Source organism: Lytechinus pictus, unplaced genomic scaffold, assembly GCF_037042905.1.
Source record: "Lytechinus pictus isolate F3 Inbred unplaced genomic scaffold, Lp3.0 scaffold_19, whole genome shotgun sequence".
NCBI lineage: Eukaryota > Metazoa > Echinodermata > Echinoidea > Temnopleuroida > Toxopneustidae > Lytechinus > Lytechinus pictus.
In genome coordinates, this window is record NW_026974140.1 from 9,254,471 (window position 1) to 9,271,034 (window position 16,564).

At 37.2% G+C, this 16,564-nt stretch overlaps 1 protein-coding gene across 1 annotated transcript in view; it reads left to right on the forward strand.

The window, feature by feature from the left end:
• Positions 1 to 1,309: 1,309 nt before the first annotated feature.
• Positions 1,310 to 16,564, forward strand: part of LOC129260933 (E3 ubiquitin-protein ligase MYCBP2-like) — an 82,880-nt gene continuing 67,625 nt past the window's right edge. Inside the window, exons 1-12 of the mRNA XM_064114632.1 lie at positions 1,310 to 1,535; positions 3,406 to 3,559; positions 5,110 to 5,297; positions 6,286 to 6,424; positions 7,196 to 7,308; positions 9,964 to 10,141; positions 10,552 to 10,619; positions 10,839 to 10,992; positions 12,695 to 12,771; positions 13,503 to 13,713; positions 14,513 to 14,683; positions 16,286 to 16,444. Coding sequence (XP_063970702.1) covers positions 5,130 to 5,297; positions 6,286 to 6,424; positions 7,196 to 7,308; positions 9,964 to 10,141; positions 10,552 to 10,619; positions 10,839 to 10,992; positions 12,695 to 12,771; positions 13,503 to 13,713; positions 14,513 to 14,683; positions 16,286 to 16,444 — 1,438 coding nt within the window. The 5' untranslated portion in view covers positions 1,310 to 1,535; positions 3,406 to 3,559; positions 5,110 to 5,129. The remainder of the gene's footprint in view (positions 1,536 to 3,405; positions 3,560 to 5,109; positions 5,298 to 6,285; positions 6,425 to 7,195; positions 7,309 to 9,963; positions 10,142 to 10,551; positions 10,620 to 10,838; positions 10,993 to 12,694; positions 12,772 to 13,502; positions 13,714 to 14,512; positions 14,684 to 16,285; positions 16,445 to 16,564) is intronic.

Here is a 16,564-nt window from a genome sequence, read left to right on the forward strand (position 1 = left end):
CCGGGATATCAACATATACATGTAGGCCTAATTCATAAGTACATGTAACACACTGTACACTGTATCTCGACTTCATAGAGTTATGCCTATGGTACTGTATACATGAAGGCCTATATGTCTACATGTATTCAGACGAGGCAAATGAAGAGACATTCAACCTCGGTCAAATAATCATCAAATGAATTGGCTATTTCATGCTTATTTGTGTGTATGGGTATGTCATAATATTCATGTGATATGGTTAATAGTAATCAACAGAGCAATCAAGTCCTTCCATGAATGTCTTTGTATGTAGTTGACTTCCTCGGTTTGCTCTGAGGGAGGGGATGTTATTGTTGATGGATGTTTCCTGCGATCTCAGGTCACGTCCACAGTTTTCCTGGAAGCTTTTGTTTAGGCTCTACCCACACCCTCTTTTGATAGTCCCATACATTTGGCAGTGTCTCTGCACAACTGTGAATTTTTGGTGTATCCTGGGACCCGTTGCATAAAAGTTCTGCAATAAAAAAAACTCTGGCAAACAAAATTATGCTATTGAAACTTACATGTATACATTAAAAGATTTGCCAGAGTTTTTTTTATGGCAAAAATTTTATGCAACAGGTCCCAGGAATGTGGAAGGTGTTCCCCTAAATCCATCTAGGAATTTCATAGAAATGTACACAAGTTAGGGTACAATATTTTTGATCTGTGCAATTTTATTTATATCTTCTTTGTAAATCTCATTATGCATTCACACTGAGAACGTCACTTTGAGTTAAACACTTTTAACGTAATCAAAATCACTAGTTTGGATTGATACTGTAAGTGTTTACATCAAATTAAATCCTACATGTACATGTACTTACTATTAAAGATTCCAGTCTTCAGGCCCTTTCCTGATTTCACCCCTTTCAACTTCACATTTCAGCCTTTTCCGGGCTTTGACTTTCTCATTTTTGACATGTACATGTACATGTAGCTTGGTAGCTTGTTGGAATACACCCCAGAGAGTGGAGAATGTGCCTATATTGTTTGTGAGCAAGCTGGAATCCAATGATCGGGTTAAAGGGCAATGTACATGTACATCTGTAAAGTGTACTTAGAGACATCATCCAACAACAACAAAATTATTTCATAGGCAAATTTTATTATATCTAATAGGTGCTTTGAAAAAATTTTCCGCGGATCTTTTGAGCATTTCAGGGGCACCCTCTGGTCTCCCGTGTTATTTTTCCCTGACGTCATGCCAATGTTTTGAACAGTATATAAAAAGGATGAAATTGTTATTAAATTTACTGAGGGTTATGTATTTTTTATATTTTCAACAGAAGGATAAATCAGCAGAGACCATCACCTTCCAACCGCCGAGCATCGAGCTATCGGACAATGCCTCTTCCTTCAGCGCCTATGCAGCCGTACGGCAGTGTATCCTGGAGAGGGAGATCAGAGAGAGGGCTATCATCTTAGGGTGCGCGAGTGATGGAAAGACAGAGGATGGAAAAGGGGAGGAGGAGGAAGAGAAGGAGGATGACAAGCTCATACCACTTCCAAAGGTAAGAAAGGGATTTCTTTGGAAGGTTTCGCCTTCACAATGTAGCTGCTGAAACAATACAAATCCGAATGTTCAGGAGAGTAAAGCCACAAGTGCTGGCATGATGTATGTTTAAAGGACTGTTATGCGATAAATGTATTTTTGTGTGTGCCACTTTGCCAGTATCACAGGCCTGCAGTATCAGGCATGAGAATTGTCTGATTTTTATCGGAATTCCGATTTTTTTTCATCAAAATCTGTGGTCGCCGAGTTCGATGTGAATTTGATATAATATTTGGGGGGTAGGGTCTGGGGGGTAGCGAGTCACCGCGAGGCTGAATCCTTACCGGGTCGCGCCGGCGGGGAACGCACTGATCGATCCGTTGCTAGCTACGCTAGCTCAAGCAGCAACACGCACGGAGCGCGAGACTGCACCGCGCACTATTTCGCTCGCACCATGCCATTGACTGACGTGACATGAACGATGCGAGCGAAAAGCGTGCGGTGGTATCAAAATGGCGGCATCCACACCGAAGTTCGTTGGTCGCAATGGGGGAGAAGCGGACCCGAAAGAGATAGATAAATCCGTCAAAAATAGATGGCACTGGTCGTGGCGTGACCATATAATTTTGGAAGGCACTTCTGATCAACATTTGGCCGGGGATTGTTTTCGTAAGCTGTACAATCCCGGTGAAGCTTGGTGCTTAGTTATGATTATGGTGCAATGACAGCATAAGGATTAAGGTATGGCAACGGAGGTCTTACACTTCTGTCGCTTCCAGAATAGTCTACTGCATTGTACATGCTTGTGTTCCATAATTGTCTCTCAATGTCAGCAGCATATGGTTTACTTTACTATAGGTGTGGTGTATAGGTCTTTACACAAACAGTGTTCATAAAGTACAAAATACATTGTATAGTTTGTAAAATTTTTATTTCCTTTTTCTTTCAAATTGGTACTCCACAATGTCAATGGGTTCCTTTTTCTATCAAATTGGTACTCCAGAATGGCTTCCTATACCCCCTGGAACCCCGTCCGTAGGTTTAATTTCCTTTCAGATATTTTTCAAGAAACTCATTCTCATGCCTGCAGTATGCTTCTTAAGATATACATGTACAAGAAATACCTAGACATTCTGCAAACAGTGGGTCATGCGGTCTCAGCATTGGAATGTATGATTGAAAGGTTGTGAGTTTGAATCCCCGCTCAGCCATTACATGTATCTCCACAATTACCAAAAAGGCCTGCAAGAGTAGTTTCTGCCATATATAAAGTCAGCCACTATGACTGATTAAATTCCACGTACATGTACATGTAAAATGTTTCCATTGGTTATATATCAGCTTGACATTGATGCTTTGCCGAGTTCCTACAGGAGTTACTTCAATGGTAACTTCAAGGAGTTACTTCAATACACTTTCACATTACATTGCACACACTAATCCAATATTTCACAACTTAAAGACATTGAAAATTGAGGATATTAACACATACCAAATAGCCATATTTATGTTTAAATTTTCTACAAATACCATTCCAATTCCATTTCGTCTAATTATATTTATATTACAGTTCCCATGTAGCCCTCCCTCATGGCTGCTATTGTTTCAAGTAGCTACCTGGTTATTATAGCTGGCCCTTGCATTTTGTACCCACTTTACTATTTTACATGCTTTATTTATGTAGTTTTCAGTCTTATACATTATTTATATTTTTTTATTGTCACACAAAAATGTACTCATTTATGTCATTGTTATTGTATCAATTTTTTTCATTTGTTATTGATTTATGAATAAAATGCAGAAACTCCTGCAAAAACAAGAAAAAAAAAGAAAGAAAAAGAAAACAGTCTACACCATTTATTTTTATTCATCTTTTTTCTGTGATACAGGTGGTAGGTCTAGGTCTCCGTAGTGTCTTTGAGTTGATCCGTCAGACACGTGCGTCCCATCCAGACTTCTGTGCCAAAGCCCTGCAAGCTCTCCTAGACATACTCCAAGGTCAAACACCAGAGGGGCTCAGTAAAGAACCTGATGATATCCTTGGTAAGTTATCAGTCTTAACCTGTTGGAGACTGAATGATTTTGCAATACAGGTGTATGTGTTTTCGATAGATTCCAGCCTGTATATATCAATCTTAATTTTTTTTTAAAGTACAATGCAAGTGAATGTTTGGTCATGATACAGGATTCCCAGCCCATCAGGGAAATCATGGAAAATTATTTTACTTTTTTCCAGTCAGGGAAAAATCAGGGAAATTGATAAAAAATACCTCAAATCATGGAAAAATGCCTCAATTGAGGGAAAAATCTGGGAAATTTTTTTTCTTGAAAAGCTGGGAACCCTGTGATATCAACCTTAAATCTTGCAATTGAATGCAAATCTATAGACTATTCAATTACTGGTATATTTCTTGCAACATAAATACTCTTTGGGGATGTTAAAAGAAAATGTATGCAATCAGTTGCAAATTTCAGTTGTAAAGTCTCAAGTGATAGATCAATTTCAACTTGAGCAAATCAATGTATACACGTGGATGAAAGAAGCAGACCACCCAAAATAACTTGCAATTGTTTGCAAGTTTCTTGCAACTCCCTATGTACAGTTGTGATCAAAAGTTAGTGAAACCCTTCTCAAAATGCACTCCTGTAAGCCAAATGTTAAATGTAAACAACAACATTACAATGTTCTGTGAGCCCAGAGAAGGAAACTTCATTTAATGTAATATTTTATCACCTGAAATCACAATCTAATATCTAAAAGTAAAACATGGCAGAAATTGAAGACTCTAAAATATGTTTATTTTCAAGTGAGGTTCACTAACTTTTGAGCACCACTGTATTATTTGCAAATCTGAAATTGATAAATTCATAATTAAATCACCAATTATTTTTTTGAAACATACCCTACATGGACTTTAGTTTGAATGTCTGCTTGTAGTTGTTCCTGAAATTATTATCTTCTCTGATAGATTGACGATGAGAATTGCATGCGTTTCTGTACCAATGGATGCACTGATACGGCATTGCAAAGAATTTCCAATTAATCACAAGTCAATTTTAGGTCTTCAAACCAATCATATTTAGTATTCAAGTCAGGGAGAGGGCCGAATCGGATGCCAATCGCTGGCCAGCTGCAATCGATGTGACCTTTATGTAACTACATTTTTTACATTGTCAAGAAGAAGATGAGCCGCACTCTGCAGTCTCATCATTCTTATTCATACAGTAATTGAGGATTATATAAATTGGAAAGTATTTTATGCCTTATAAATATTTCAAAAATTCAGTCGCAGGGTAATTGCACGTTGTAGTCTGCTGGCACAGACCCTGATTGAAACTTTGATCAGCAAGTGAGTCTTCACACAGGACTAGCACATACGAGACTTGCTGTTTCAACTTGAGTGCAAGGACCTTCAGTACACAAGTCATTATTGGTGGTGTATTCAGGCCACTTAATTTGAGTGAAGGGTTTGCACAGCAGACTATGCACTCTGTGAGGCGGGGCCTTATTTATTCTATCCAGCAATCCTATTTACACGCGATACTACTTATTAATATAAAGAAAATGTACCGATTTTGTCTTCTTTCATCAGGGTCTTTATTTGAGCTTCTGATGAACCTTGCTACATCACCCCTTGAGAATGACACCCATTCCCTGACCACGCTCAGCAGCGCTTGTCTTCTGAGTCTCATGGTTGCTATGGGCAACACGGGTAAACTACTCACAGGCATCTCGGCTCTACTGATGATAGTCGGCCAGAGACCTTCACAGGCTTTACAGGTAATTCATACCGTAATGTACCATAAAGTACTATAGCTTATAAAGGTATACATGTAGGAAGTGAGAGTGAGAAAAGAGGATAGAAATAAAAAGTTAGAAAGAAACATGTAGTAAGGAATAGGCAGATGGAAAAGAGAGAGAAAAAAAACCCAATTGATGGAAAATTCTAATGTTTTCACAGTCAGAAGAAGAAGAAGAACTCCACAAAATTTCAAACAGTTTTTAGGAATGGACTGAAATATTACAGTTTTGAATTCAAATCCTCACTGATTCAAATCATACTTTGATTCAAGCAGAATTCAACGTTTGTTGTTCATGTATACAAAGACAACGTCAAAAGTTAATTTCTGTGTTCATCAATTCAGAAATGAAAACTCTTGATAAGCTGAATTTTTATTCATTGAATATTTAATATATACAATTAAACCTGTCCCAGTGGCCACCACTCTATAGTAAAATCTGTCTATAGTGGCCACCAAAATTGTTTCCCAATTAAAAGCAATATGTGATATTAAAGAACCTGTTTATAGGCCACCTGTTCACTGTGGCTACTTTTTCTGTTCCCCTTTGGGTAGTCTAGTTTTTTTTTTTTTTTTTTTTCTTAGATTGTTCTTTGGGCCTGATGTTGCCATCATAATAATGATAAAAAGTGGCCCATGACTGCCAAGTAAAAACCATAATTAAATCAAAAGTACAAGGTTTTACATCAAGCTAATTAAATATGAATTAACACTTTTCTTAAATATGTCCATGTTGTGAGCTAAAGGGAATGTGTTGTAGGGGTGTGAATTCCACAGCTGAGCCGTCCTTGGAATATATGAAGATTGATGAAGAGAAGTATTTGACTTTGGGATAGTGACTCTGTAGGGGTTGGCAGCTGCAGTAGAGCGCGTCAAACGGACATTGTTAGACAGCTTTGGCTGTATTTGTAAAAATCATTTTGTTTATGAAGACATGATAAGATTTATCCCTCCTTCTGTACATGTAGGTTCCTTCTATCATCGTGGCTCTCCAACGCAGTGTCCATGCTCTGCTTGTTGGCAAGACACTCTTTCCTGATTGGTTGACTCTAGGTGTACCAAACCAATCGCTCATTGATACCTGGTCCATCCCTGGCCTTAGTCTAGGTGAGTCTCCTTAAAGAGGACCCTGTTTCACAAAGCTTGTCATCATTGTCAAGTTACCTGCTTCTGTTACAAGCCACTGATATTATGTAAAGTTATTGGCTAGGAACAAATTTTATTAATTATAAGCATTGGTGATTGACACAAATGTAACAAACGTTTTTTTAAGAAAAAAATACAGTATCTGGTCATCTTTTCATGTGAAAGATCCATGCATATGATTACACATGACACTTTGTTCATTGCCTTTTGCATGTCGGTAGTCTGCAAACAATTCAATTTCACAGTTCAATTTCAGGAGTGAAATGAGTGATCTCACAGACGTATGGTCACTTTAAAGACAGATAGTTTATTGTTATCTTTTGATCAGTTTAGGGTCAATAAACCTACGCAGTTGATACTTGATATATGGGCTGTATAATAATAGGCATTTATAAAGCGCTTATATCATCAGTGCTTAATCATAAAAAGAAATAATATAAATAGAATGAATAAGGCAGTGCTACAAAAAATCTATGTCCAAACCTATATGTGTAGGACCTACTTGAGCGTTTCATGAAGGACTTGGACGTTTTATCTGACAAGTCCTGGTTTATCCAACAATTGCCATAGTAATAGTGTCTCCCAGCCAATCAAAATCAAGGAAAATAGTCAGACCTGATTTGTCTCTGCTATCTAACTAATATATGAATGGTGGTAATTCTCTCAATTTACCATGGCTTGAGTAGTTCATGGTGTTTGATGTTTTGAATTTCAACTGATTTTACTCTACAGAAGCATCTAATGCTACAGGTTACAGTGCAATAGCCAGCGATGGACGCTATCTCTACATACATGGTGACAAGGGACTGAGAAAGATTGGATCAGGCTACTCTGGAACTATCAGGGTAAGCTCATATAAACCTTTCAAACAATAAGATTCAGGATTCAAGATTCAAGATTCAAGATATTTATTGTCTGTAAAAACACAGAAATTCAGCCTCTGCTGAAACACGCATAAAATTTTACATCCGTCGTAACAAGCAAATAATTACCATTTGCTGATGGTGGTGGAATGGAATATATCACTCCCAGGTTTGATTCAGGGCCGGTATTACAAAGCGAAGCAATTGACCATGTGGCTTGATTACATTGATTATTATGTGTAATGATTCATTTAATGCAACCGTATGATAGATTTTTAAGCTTTGTGTAATGAACCTCATGTTGTATATAATGATAACTCTGTACCAGTGAGAAAGTGATGGTACATTTTACCCATTGAGAACAAAAGGTGATTATTTGATTTGTTTTTCACTTCTGAAACTACTCAAACCAATGAAAGAAAAATGTTTAGGCCCAAATTGTACTGGCCCCTTCATCAAAGAGAGTACAGAGTTCTACTAACATTTCTTCGGGACCTGTAACACAAAACTTAGCAATGATATAAACTTTTTTTAATGATTGTCCACAATATATGATTAATCGTCAAAATCAAGCATACGACTATCAGTCACCCACCTTTTAAAACAAAGATTACACTAGGTGACCGTGCCTTTGTTGGTACTGCACCCAAACTCTAGAATAGTCTCCGTTCCTCAAGACACGCATTATCTATTTCCTTGTTCAAAACTAAACTAAAAACATTCCTTTTTGTCTCGCCTGCATAGCAGAGCGAGACTATAGGCGCCGCTTTTCCGACGGCGGCGGCGTCAAAATCAAATCTTAACCTAAGGTTAAGTTTTTGAAATGACATCATAACTTAGAAAGTATATGGACCTAGTTCATGAAACTTGGACATAAGGTTAATCAAGTATTACTGAACATCCTGCCTGAGTTTCAGGTCACATGACTAAGGTCAAAGGTCATTTAGGGTCAATGAACTTAGACCATGTTGGGAAAATTATTTTCAAAATCTTAACCGAAGGTTAAGTTTTTGAAATGACATCATAACTTAGAAAGTATATGGACCTAGTTCATGAAACTTGGGCATAAGGTTAATCAAGTATTAGTGAACATCCTGCTCGAGTTTCAGGTCACGTGACCAAGGTCAAAGGTCATTTAGGGTCAATGAACTTTGGTCAAGTTGGGGATATTTGTTGAATTACTATCATAACTTTGAAAATTTATTGATCTAGTCCATGAAACTTGGACATAAGGTTAATCAAGTATTAGTGAACATCCTGCCTGAGTTTTAGGTCACATGACCAAGGTCAAAGGTCATTTAGGGTCAATGAACTTTGGCCAAGTTGGGGGTATTTGTTGGATTACCATCATAACTTTGAAAATTTATGGATTTAGTTCATGAAACTTGGACATTAGGCCAATCAAGTACCACTGAATATCCTGTGCGAGTTTCAGGTCACATGACCATGGTCACTGGTCATTTAAGGTCAATGAACTTTGGCCGTGTTGGGGGTATATGTTAAATTACCATCCTAGCTCTGAAAGTTTATGGATCTAGTTCATAAAACTTGGACATAAGAGTAATCAAGTATCACTGAACATCCTGTACGAGTTTCAGGTCATATGACCATGGTCAAAGGTCAATGAACTTTGGCCGTGTTGGGGGTATTTGTTGAATTACCATCCTAACTGTGAAAGTTTATGGATCTAGTTCATAAAACTTGGGATATAAGAGTAATCAAGCATCACTGAACATCCCCTGTGAGTTTCAGGTCACAAAACCAAGTCAAAGGTCAGTTAAGGTCAATAAACTTAGGCCATGTTGGGGTAATTGTTGAAGTGCCATCATAACTTTGAAAGTTTATGGATAGAGTGAATGAAATGTGGACATGGGTGTAGTTGACAGTCTTAAGTCTCCGTTCAAATGTCATTTATGGTCAATGAACGTGGTATTATGTAATTATATGAATGATGTTTTTGTGAATGATTATTTTATAGTAGTTTTCAAAGTTAGCACTGCTGCTATATTAAATTGCGTAATGCAGGCGAGACTGCCAGAGGCGTTCCACTTGTTCAATAAATAAGTCACTTTTTATATATGAAATTTACAGATAGTAGGCTTCCCTTTTTCCTGTAATTATAACTCAATCATATTTTTTGTTTAGTTATCTTGTTCACTATTTCACCTTTTGAGTATTTTGATGTGCAATATAAATGTACAATAATTATTACCGGTATATGTGATATAAATATTCAACTGCACAGGGTGAGCTGTATGCCTGCAATAAAAACTTAGGGTTCAACAATGTCATATCTTTCAACTGATTTTTTTTTCACGGCACAGGGTGAGCTGTATGCCTGTGATGAAAACTTTAAGGTTTCACAATGTCATATCTTTCAACTGATTTTTTTTCACTGCACAAGGTGAGCTGTATGCCTGATGAAAACTTAGGGTTTCACAATGTCAAATCTTTAAAATGATTTTTTTTCATGGCACAAGGTGAGCTGTATGCCTGCAATGAAAGCTTAGGGTTCAACAATGTTATATCTTTCAACTGATTTTTTTTATCACGTCATGGGGTGAACTGTAAGCCAGAATTGAAAACTTAGGAATTCACGGTGTCAAATCTTTAAACTGATTTTTTTTCATGGCACAGGGTGAGCTGTATGCCTGCAATGAAAGCTTCTACCCTGGTGAGAGAGGGTGGCTAGGATTCAGTAGAGACCAACTACTCTTCAAATGTCAAGAAGGGAATGAAGTCGCAAGGAATATGCTGGTGAGAGTAGGGACCACTGACCTCAAGGAACAAGGGCAACTTGCTATGCCATCAGTTGGTAAGTTCACCATGTCATTGCTGTTGTCCCAATCTCATCATCTTAATCAACATTATTGCCATCATCAACATCATTAACATCGTGAACATTGTTATCATCATCTCATCATTGTCATCATCATTATCATTAAATTTGTTGTCATCATTGTCATCATCACATGTACATGTATGGAGGGATAACATGCAACTCTTTGACCCTATTTCCTTTTCAATGAATATTTGAAATTTGAGATTATTATCAATTGCATTACTTGTATTTGTTAAGGCATCAGGAGAGAAATCTGTTTCAGTGGACCGGTTTTCTATGAAATTCTTAAAAATAACAGGAAATTAATGTCAAAGTTTATAGTGATTACGCTTCATCTTCGCCACAACCTGACATTCATTTTAATTCATTTGTTTTTCTTTCAGCTTGTTCAAACACTGGTCTATTCTTCAGTGACGGTATTAATCTTGGTATTCTAACTTCAGTGACAGATGTAAGTAGAGTACTAGAGTGATTATTATCAACAGGTTTTTGTTTCTTTTAATGAAATATGTTTTTTTTCTCATAATGATTGATTTCTAATTATGTTGATGTTATTTTGATGATACATTTGTTTCATTCTGTAAAAGGTCTGCAATAATGATGATTATGGTGGCTACATATACAGTGCATATCAATAAAAAGTTAAAACCATTATTGTCTTCCTGTGCAGGACACATTTATAGTACACACCCTTGGTTCCTTGAGCACCTTCTCTCTTGGTGTAGGTGGTGAACTTCAGGCCAAGCTGGCTAGGAAGTGTCTCATGGCCTACGGTGAGGCCATGCCGGGAGGTGAAAAAGATGCCAAAGAATCAGAAGAAATAGGTGAGAAATTTGATTCTCATTCTTTTAAAAGTTTTACAATTTTCTTAACAATGTAAACATGCTAGTACAACAGATTATGATTGAAACACCAAAACATGTTTTTTTTCTTAATTGGTAGTGCAGTCATGAGGTCACTAAGAAGACTTTATGTAGTAAAGTTTGTCTTAGTGGGTTTGCTAGGAAATAATAATATGTCCATTCATATATCGCAGTTACTATGTGCGTATACTCAAGTGCGCTTTGATACTTGGTATCATATTATTACCCTGGCTGTAGCTGAGACGCCATATTAATAGGCGCAAAAGCGTTCGAGGAATAAATCCTACCGGGTACCCATTCACCTCACCTGGGTCGAGTGCAGCACAATGTGGATAAATTTCTTGCCGAAGGAAATTATGCCATGGCTGGGATTCAAACCCAGGACCCTCTGTTTCAAAGTCCGGGGACTACTCCACTGGGCCACAACGCTCCACACACAAGTATTTGTTATTAATTGCAGACCTCTGATGTAAATTTACAATTGATATATCAGTTTTAATGAGAGCAATATCTAATTTTACTACGCGTTGTAAGAAGCAGACCAGGGGCCTGTTTCATAAAAGACTTGCAACTGTTGTAACTTTGCCATAATGGCAACTACCATGGTAACAGGGCTCATCAGCCAATCATAATCAAGGTTACCATAGTAGTTGCCATAATGGCGAAATAACAACAGTTTCAACTCTTTATGAAATGGGCCCCAGCATTCTAGTGCAAATTGGCAAGCTACATGTAGTGCCAGATTTGTTTTTCACTTTTGACCCCAAATTGGCTTGCAATCAATTGCAAGTTTATTGTAATGCCCCACTAGTTGAAGTCATGTTGGTTAAATAATCACCAACAGCGATGTTAAGTTTTCAACCAGATTATGTAAGGATTGTTTGAATGTCATTCATCGCAAATCAAACACATTTTCACTGTCAACTTACCCTTTAGCGCAAATTTTGTTATTTACCTCGGCAAAGACAAAATGCAAGTACATGTGCATAACTCTTTTTTTTAATAGTGTTACAAAACAGTTAAAAGGATTAAATTGAATTTGTTAAAAGTAAAAAGAATTGCTTCTGATGGAATTACAGGTATTGGTGTTTCTATCCTTATTCCCTAGTATACAATCAGTCACTCCTGTCTGAAAGAAAGAATGTCAGTTTAAATTGAATTAGTGGCTGAACTTGTGATTTTGATGTGGAATTTTGAACAAAGATACTAATCACCATTAAAGCAAATACAAACCAGTAGCCTCATATTGCTCCACCTCAAGTCCTCTTCCTACTAAAATCTGGCCAGGTTTAACCCACAATGCAAAATTCTGTGCAGTGTAGTCTTGTAATCTAGGCCCACTTGAATGATACCACGGCAATTCATTGCCCAAATACATCATACAGCAATAATTATGTCACCAAGTAACAAAACAAGTAGTTTTACCGTCAAAATAATTTGGTTTCTTTTTACAAATATTTGGCCTATAGGCTGATTTATACTCTGTATTATCAAAAGTTTTCTCATTAGGTATATTTTTAAGACTAGCTATTTATTACACACAGTCAGTGAGCGACCACAGACAGTGTCGGTCAGTTCACTCTCCCTTTCAGTGTATGATAAAGAAATACAATTGTCAAGTTGTCAGAGAGTTAATAAAGTTGTTATGAATTATTTCTTTCAGATCCAGGCACCAATGAGGAGATAGTGATGGTTGGAACAGGGAAAGAGTTCTCGATTCTTAGGACAACCTCAGGAAAGGTGAAGGAAAGTCACTTTGACAATTTCGGTGACCCATTATGAAGAAAGGATTTATTCTATCAATATTATCGCCAAATTTTATGTGAAATGTAAAACCATGACTGCATCATTTTATGTGCCGGGGCTGCATTACCAAGCGTCAGGTGCTCATGTAGCCCCATTACACTGTAATTGCATTGGAAAGAATAAGAAATTTTTGACAGATTTATAGAGTCCATTACGATGATTGCTTGGGATGTTCTCACAAACTGATTCATTTATTTAAAAAACCAAATTATTACCCTTTTACAGGGTTCTCTTTAAGTAGGTTTTAAAATCAAATACAATCAGAATACATCAATAGCATTGATCAATGAGATTGAACTAATAAGACATTAAAAGAATAGTATCATTGTCAATCCTTACGATCAAACAGTAAAAATAAAGATAATAGAGTGCACTATATTCAATTGTCTCCGTTGCAGTATATTTGAATTAAACCACAAACGTATTTGGATGAACATAGGAGAGTATTAAAAACAACCCTTATCAACTATCCGTACTGCATTCCAATGGCAATAGTGCGAAAAGCATAAACAAACTGATTTATATCCTGTCACGACATTCTAATGGAAAAGGGCCAAACCCGAATACAAAAAATTTCTCCCAAATGCACCTGATTAGCTTGCATTAAAATCTCCTGAAATATCATGTACAATTTAATCGATCATATACTTTTATTTCTTTTAAAGGTGTACTTCATGGGCAAGTCTCAGGGCTTGGGGATCAAGCAGAGCAGTACCACCCCCGGTCCCAGTAAGTGGACGGAGCTCCCTATCTCCCGGTCACCTACCATCGTCCAGTGCAGTACGGGGCATGATGGTCATCATGTGGTCATGCTGGCCGACGATGGGTCAACATACTTTGCCGGCACGGCCAGGAAAGGTGAAGACGGCGACCAAGGTGAGCAAATCTTGCTTTTTGAAATATTCGGGGGGGGGGGGGGGGCATTTCATGAAACAAATTTCACTGACTATATTCTAATCTGAGCCAATCAGATGCAAGAATTTCAGTAGCTTATAACAAATTGTTGGTGTAAAAATGAAAATGATTTTTGAAATATCTTTTGAGCATTTCATGAAACAAATTTTCACTATTTTACTCTGAGCCAATCAGAATCAAGGATTTCAATAGCATGTCAATGAAAATGTGAGAATAATCTGACCAATGCGGCGATTAGGCTTGGGAAGAATGCCCTTTTTGCAATTCTATTTTCACCAGGGTAAACGACCGAATAGTCCAAACAATCCAGATTCCTGGATTATCAGAAATTACAAAAGAAGTTTACCTATTTGCATGACCTACATACCAATGGGCCCATGTCACACATAATGAACAAGCTGTTTCAGTCGAGTGTCCTGTGCACATCAACACAGCTGAATGACGCATGGTCACTGGCATGGCTGTCATGTCTTGAAAGAGTCACCACGTTGGAATTCATTAATCTTCAGCATGAATTCCATTTTTATCTTGCATTTTGTTAAGATTATATCCATGCACTTTTGATAATCGAACGTCTCAAATCAGTAATCAACATCTGGCGAACTTTCGATAAGTGCAAAAAAAAGTATTCGGTTGCGGATTGTTGGTAAACTGATCGAACGCATCGATTGTTCGAAATTCACTCTCAGGTGGAGCGGTGATGCATTTTATACTCCACATACCTTGCAATTTAACACGGCTTGTAATTATTGTTTGCCAGCAGTGAAAGGTCGTCGTCAGATGAAGCCCATCAAACCGGTGAAGATGCTGCGCCTGGATGGTAAACATGCGGTGCAATCAGCCTGTAATAACGGGAGTACTGCAGTGGTTACGAGGGAAGGTGAACTCTACCTGTTTGGGAAAGATGACCAGAATACCGAGGCTTCTACAGGTATGTACAATCCAGCCGTCATCAAGCTAAACACTTACTCCAACCATATTGTTAATGGAGGTCTGCACGGATAGACTCCTCCTCCTCTTTGAAAACCTGAAGAATTACAAAGACACTAGTGTTATGTGATGATAAGACATATCTCACATATTCAATAATACATCAATACATCAATACATAAGCAATACTTATTCAATACTTCTACAGGAAGTATACCAACTCCAACTTTCATAAGAAAGTATTACTCATTATTCTTCCAACTAAACTTCTGACGCACACACATTTTATGGGTTTCTTATTCACTACATTTCATGTTCTCCCTAAAAGGTCAACTCCCCCAATTCAGAGTAAAGTTATGACGTACAGATTGTTTTGGTCAAGCGTCCAAGGTTGACCAACACCTGTTTTGTTGTAAAGAGTCTTGAACAGACCGATATAAAACGGGTCCACTTCTGAACCCAAATCAGATTACTTTAGAGATTGCAGATAGATTACAGAATAGAGATTGGAGTTTAGAGCTACAGAAAAGTATACTACATCAGTTTGCAGAATTAATATTATCTTCATCTTCAGAGTATAGTCACCATCAGACTTACTCATGTATTTTTCATCATCAACATCTTGTTTATAATCTTCAATAAATATATATGAACTCTACATCTTGCATTGATTCATCTCATAGTCTGGTTGAAAGTTAAAGAGCAGTATCGATCCAACCCCAACACAACACTAGGATACCGATGGCAGGCTTATATTCCATTGGCCCGTATTCTTAACTGGGTTTAATTCAAACTCTAAAGTTGTTTTTTGACTATGGATAGCCAATTGTGAGAGGTGATGTATCTCTAACAGTTCAAGTTCAGTTGGTTAACTCACTTGAAAAAAAAAAAATCAGAACTCACTGGGAATAATTACTAAAATTGTTCTTTTCATTATTAAAACATGGGGACAGAGCCAAGCACGGGTAGGACACTTGTCAATGTATTTAATGCAATTTTGAGTTTTTTGGCTTCCAATAAATTTAACACAGAGTTAAACCATGGCCCAAGCTAAACCAGGCTTCAGAATATGGGTGCATCAATCACCAAATTTATTTTATTTGATGGGGTCTTTGAAGGAGACACGATTTGAAGACTACAGAAGCTGATCATTAATAGTTCAGATAATATTTGTGATTTTTATCAACTGAGGAAAACTGACACTAAAAAAACTGGCAGTATCCCATTCCTGTCACGGAGAGGGTTACAAACAACATTTTTGCTAACCATAAACAAAAAGAGGGGGTATTTTATTTATTATACAAAAAGCTAGGAAAGAGAGATGTTTTTTTTTTTCATTTTGTGTCTTTACTTGTATTTTGTTAAATTAAATGTCATGCATTTTGTAAATCTTCCATACGTCTTGCAATGAGTGATTAATACAGAGCCCTCTATAAGTCTAGTGAATTTTGTTTTAATAAGCATTTTGACTGTATGTATTTCTGTGATTTAATGTAATTTTATATTCAACTGAACTGGCTTCTTTACATAAAGATTTGTAATAAATAAATGAATAAACAATGAGGACCTGTGTAATAAATCTTTGACCATTCCCTCCACATAGGTCTTGTGACTGAATTAAAGGGTACCCCAATCAAGGAAGTAGCGTTAGGCAAGGCCCATGTCTGTGCGTTGACCACCAGTGGACAACTGTATACCTTTGGGATCAGCAACAAAGGTCAATGTGGACGAGGGGTCATTGCTGGACATCCTGCCAAGGAAGGTCAGTATTGGACTTGCGCCATTTCTAACAAGTTTCAAGTTTTTTTTTTTTTTTTTTTTTTTTTTGGGGGGGGAGGGGTGCATTGATATGTATATAAATATATATAACAGCTCTGGGTGA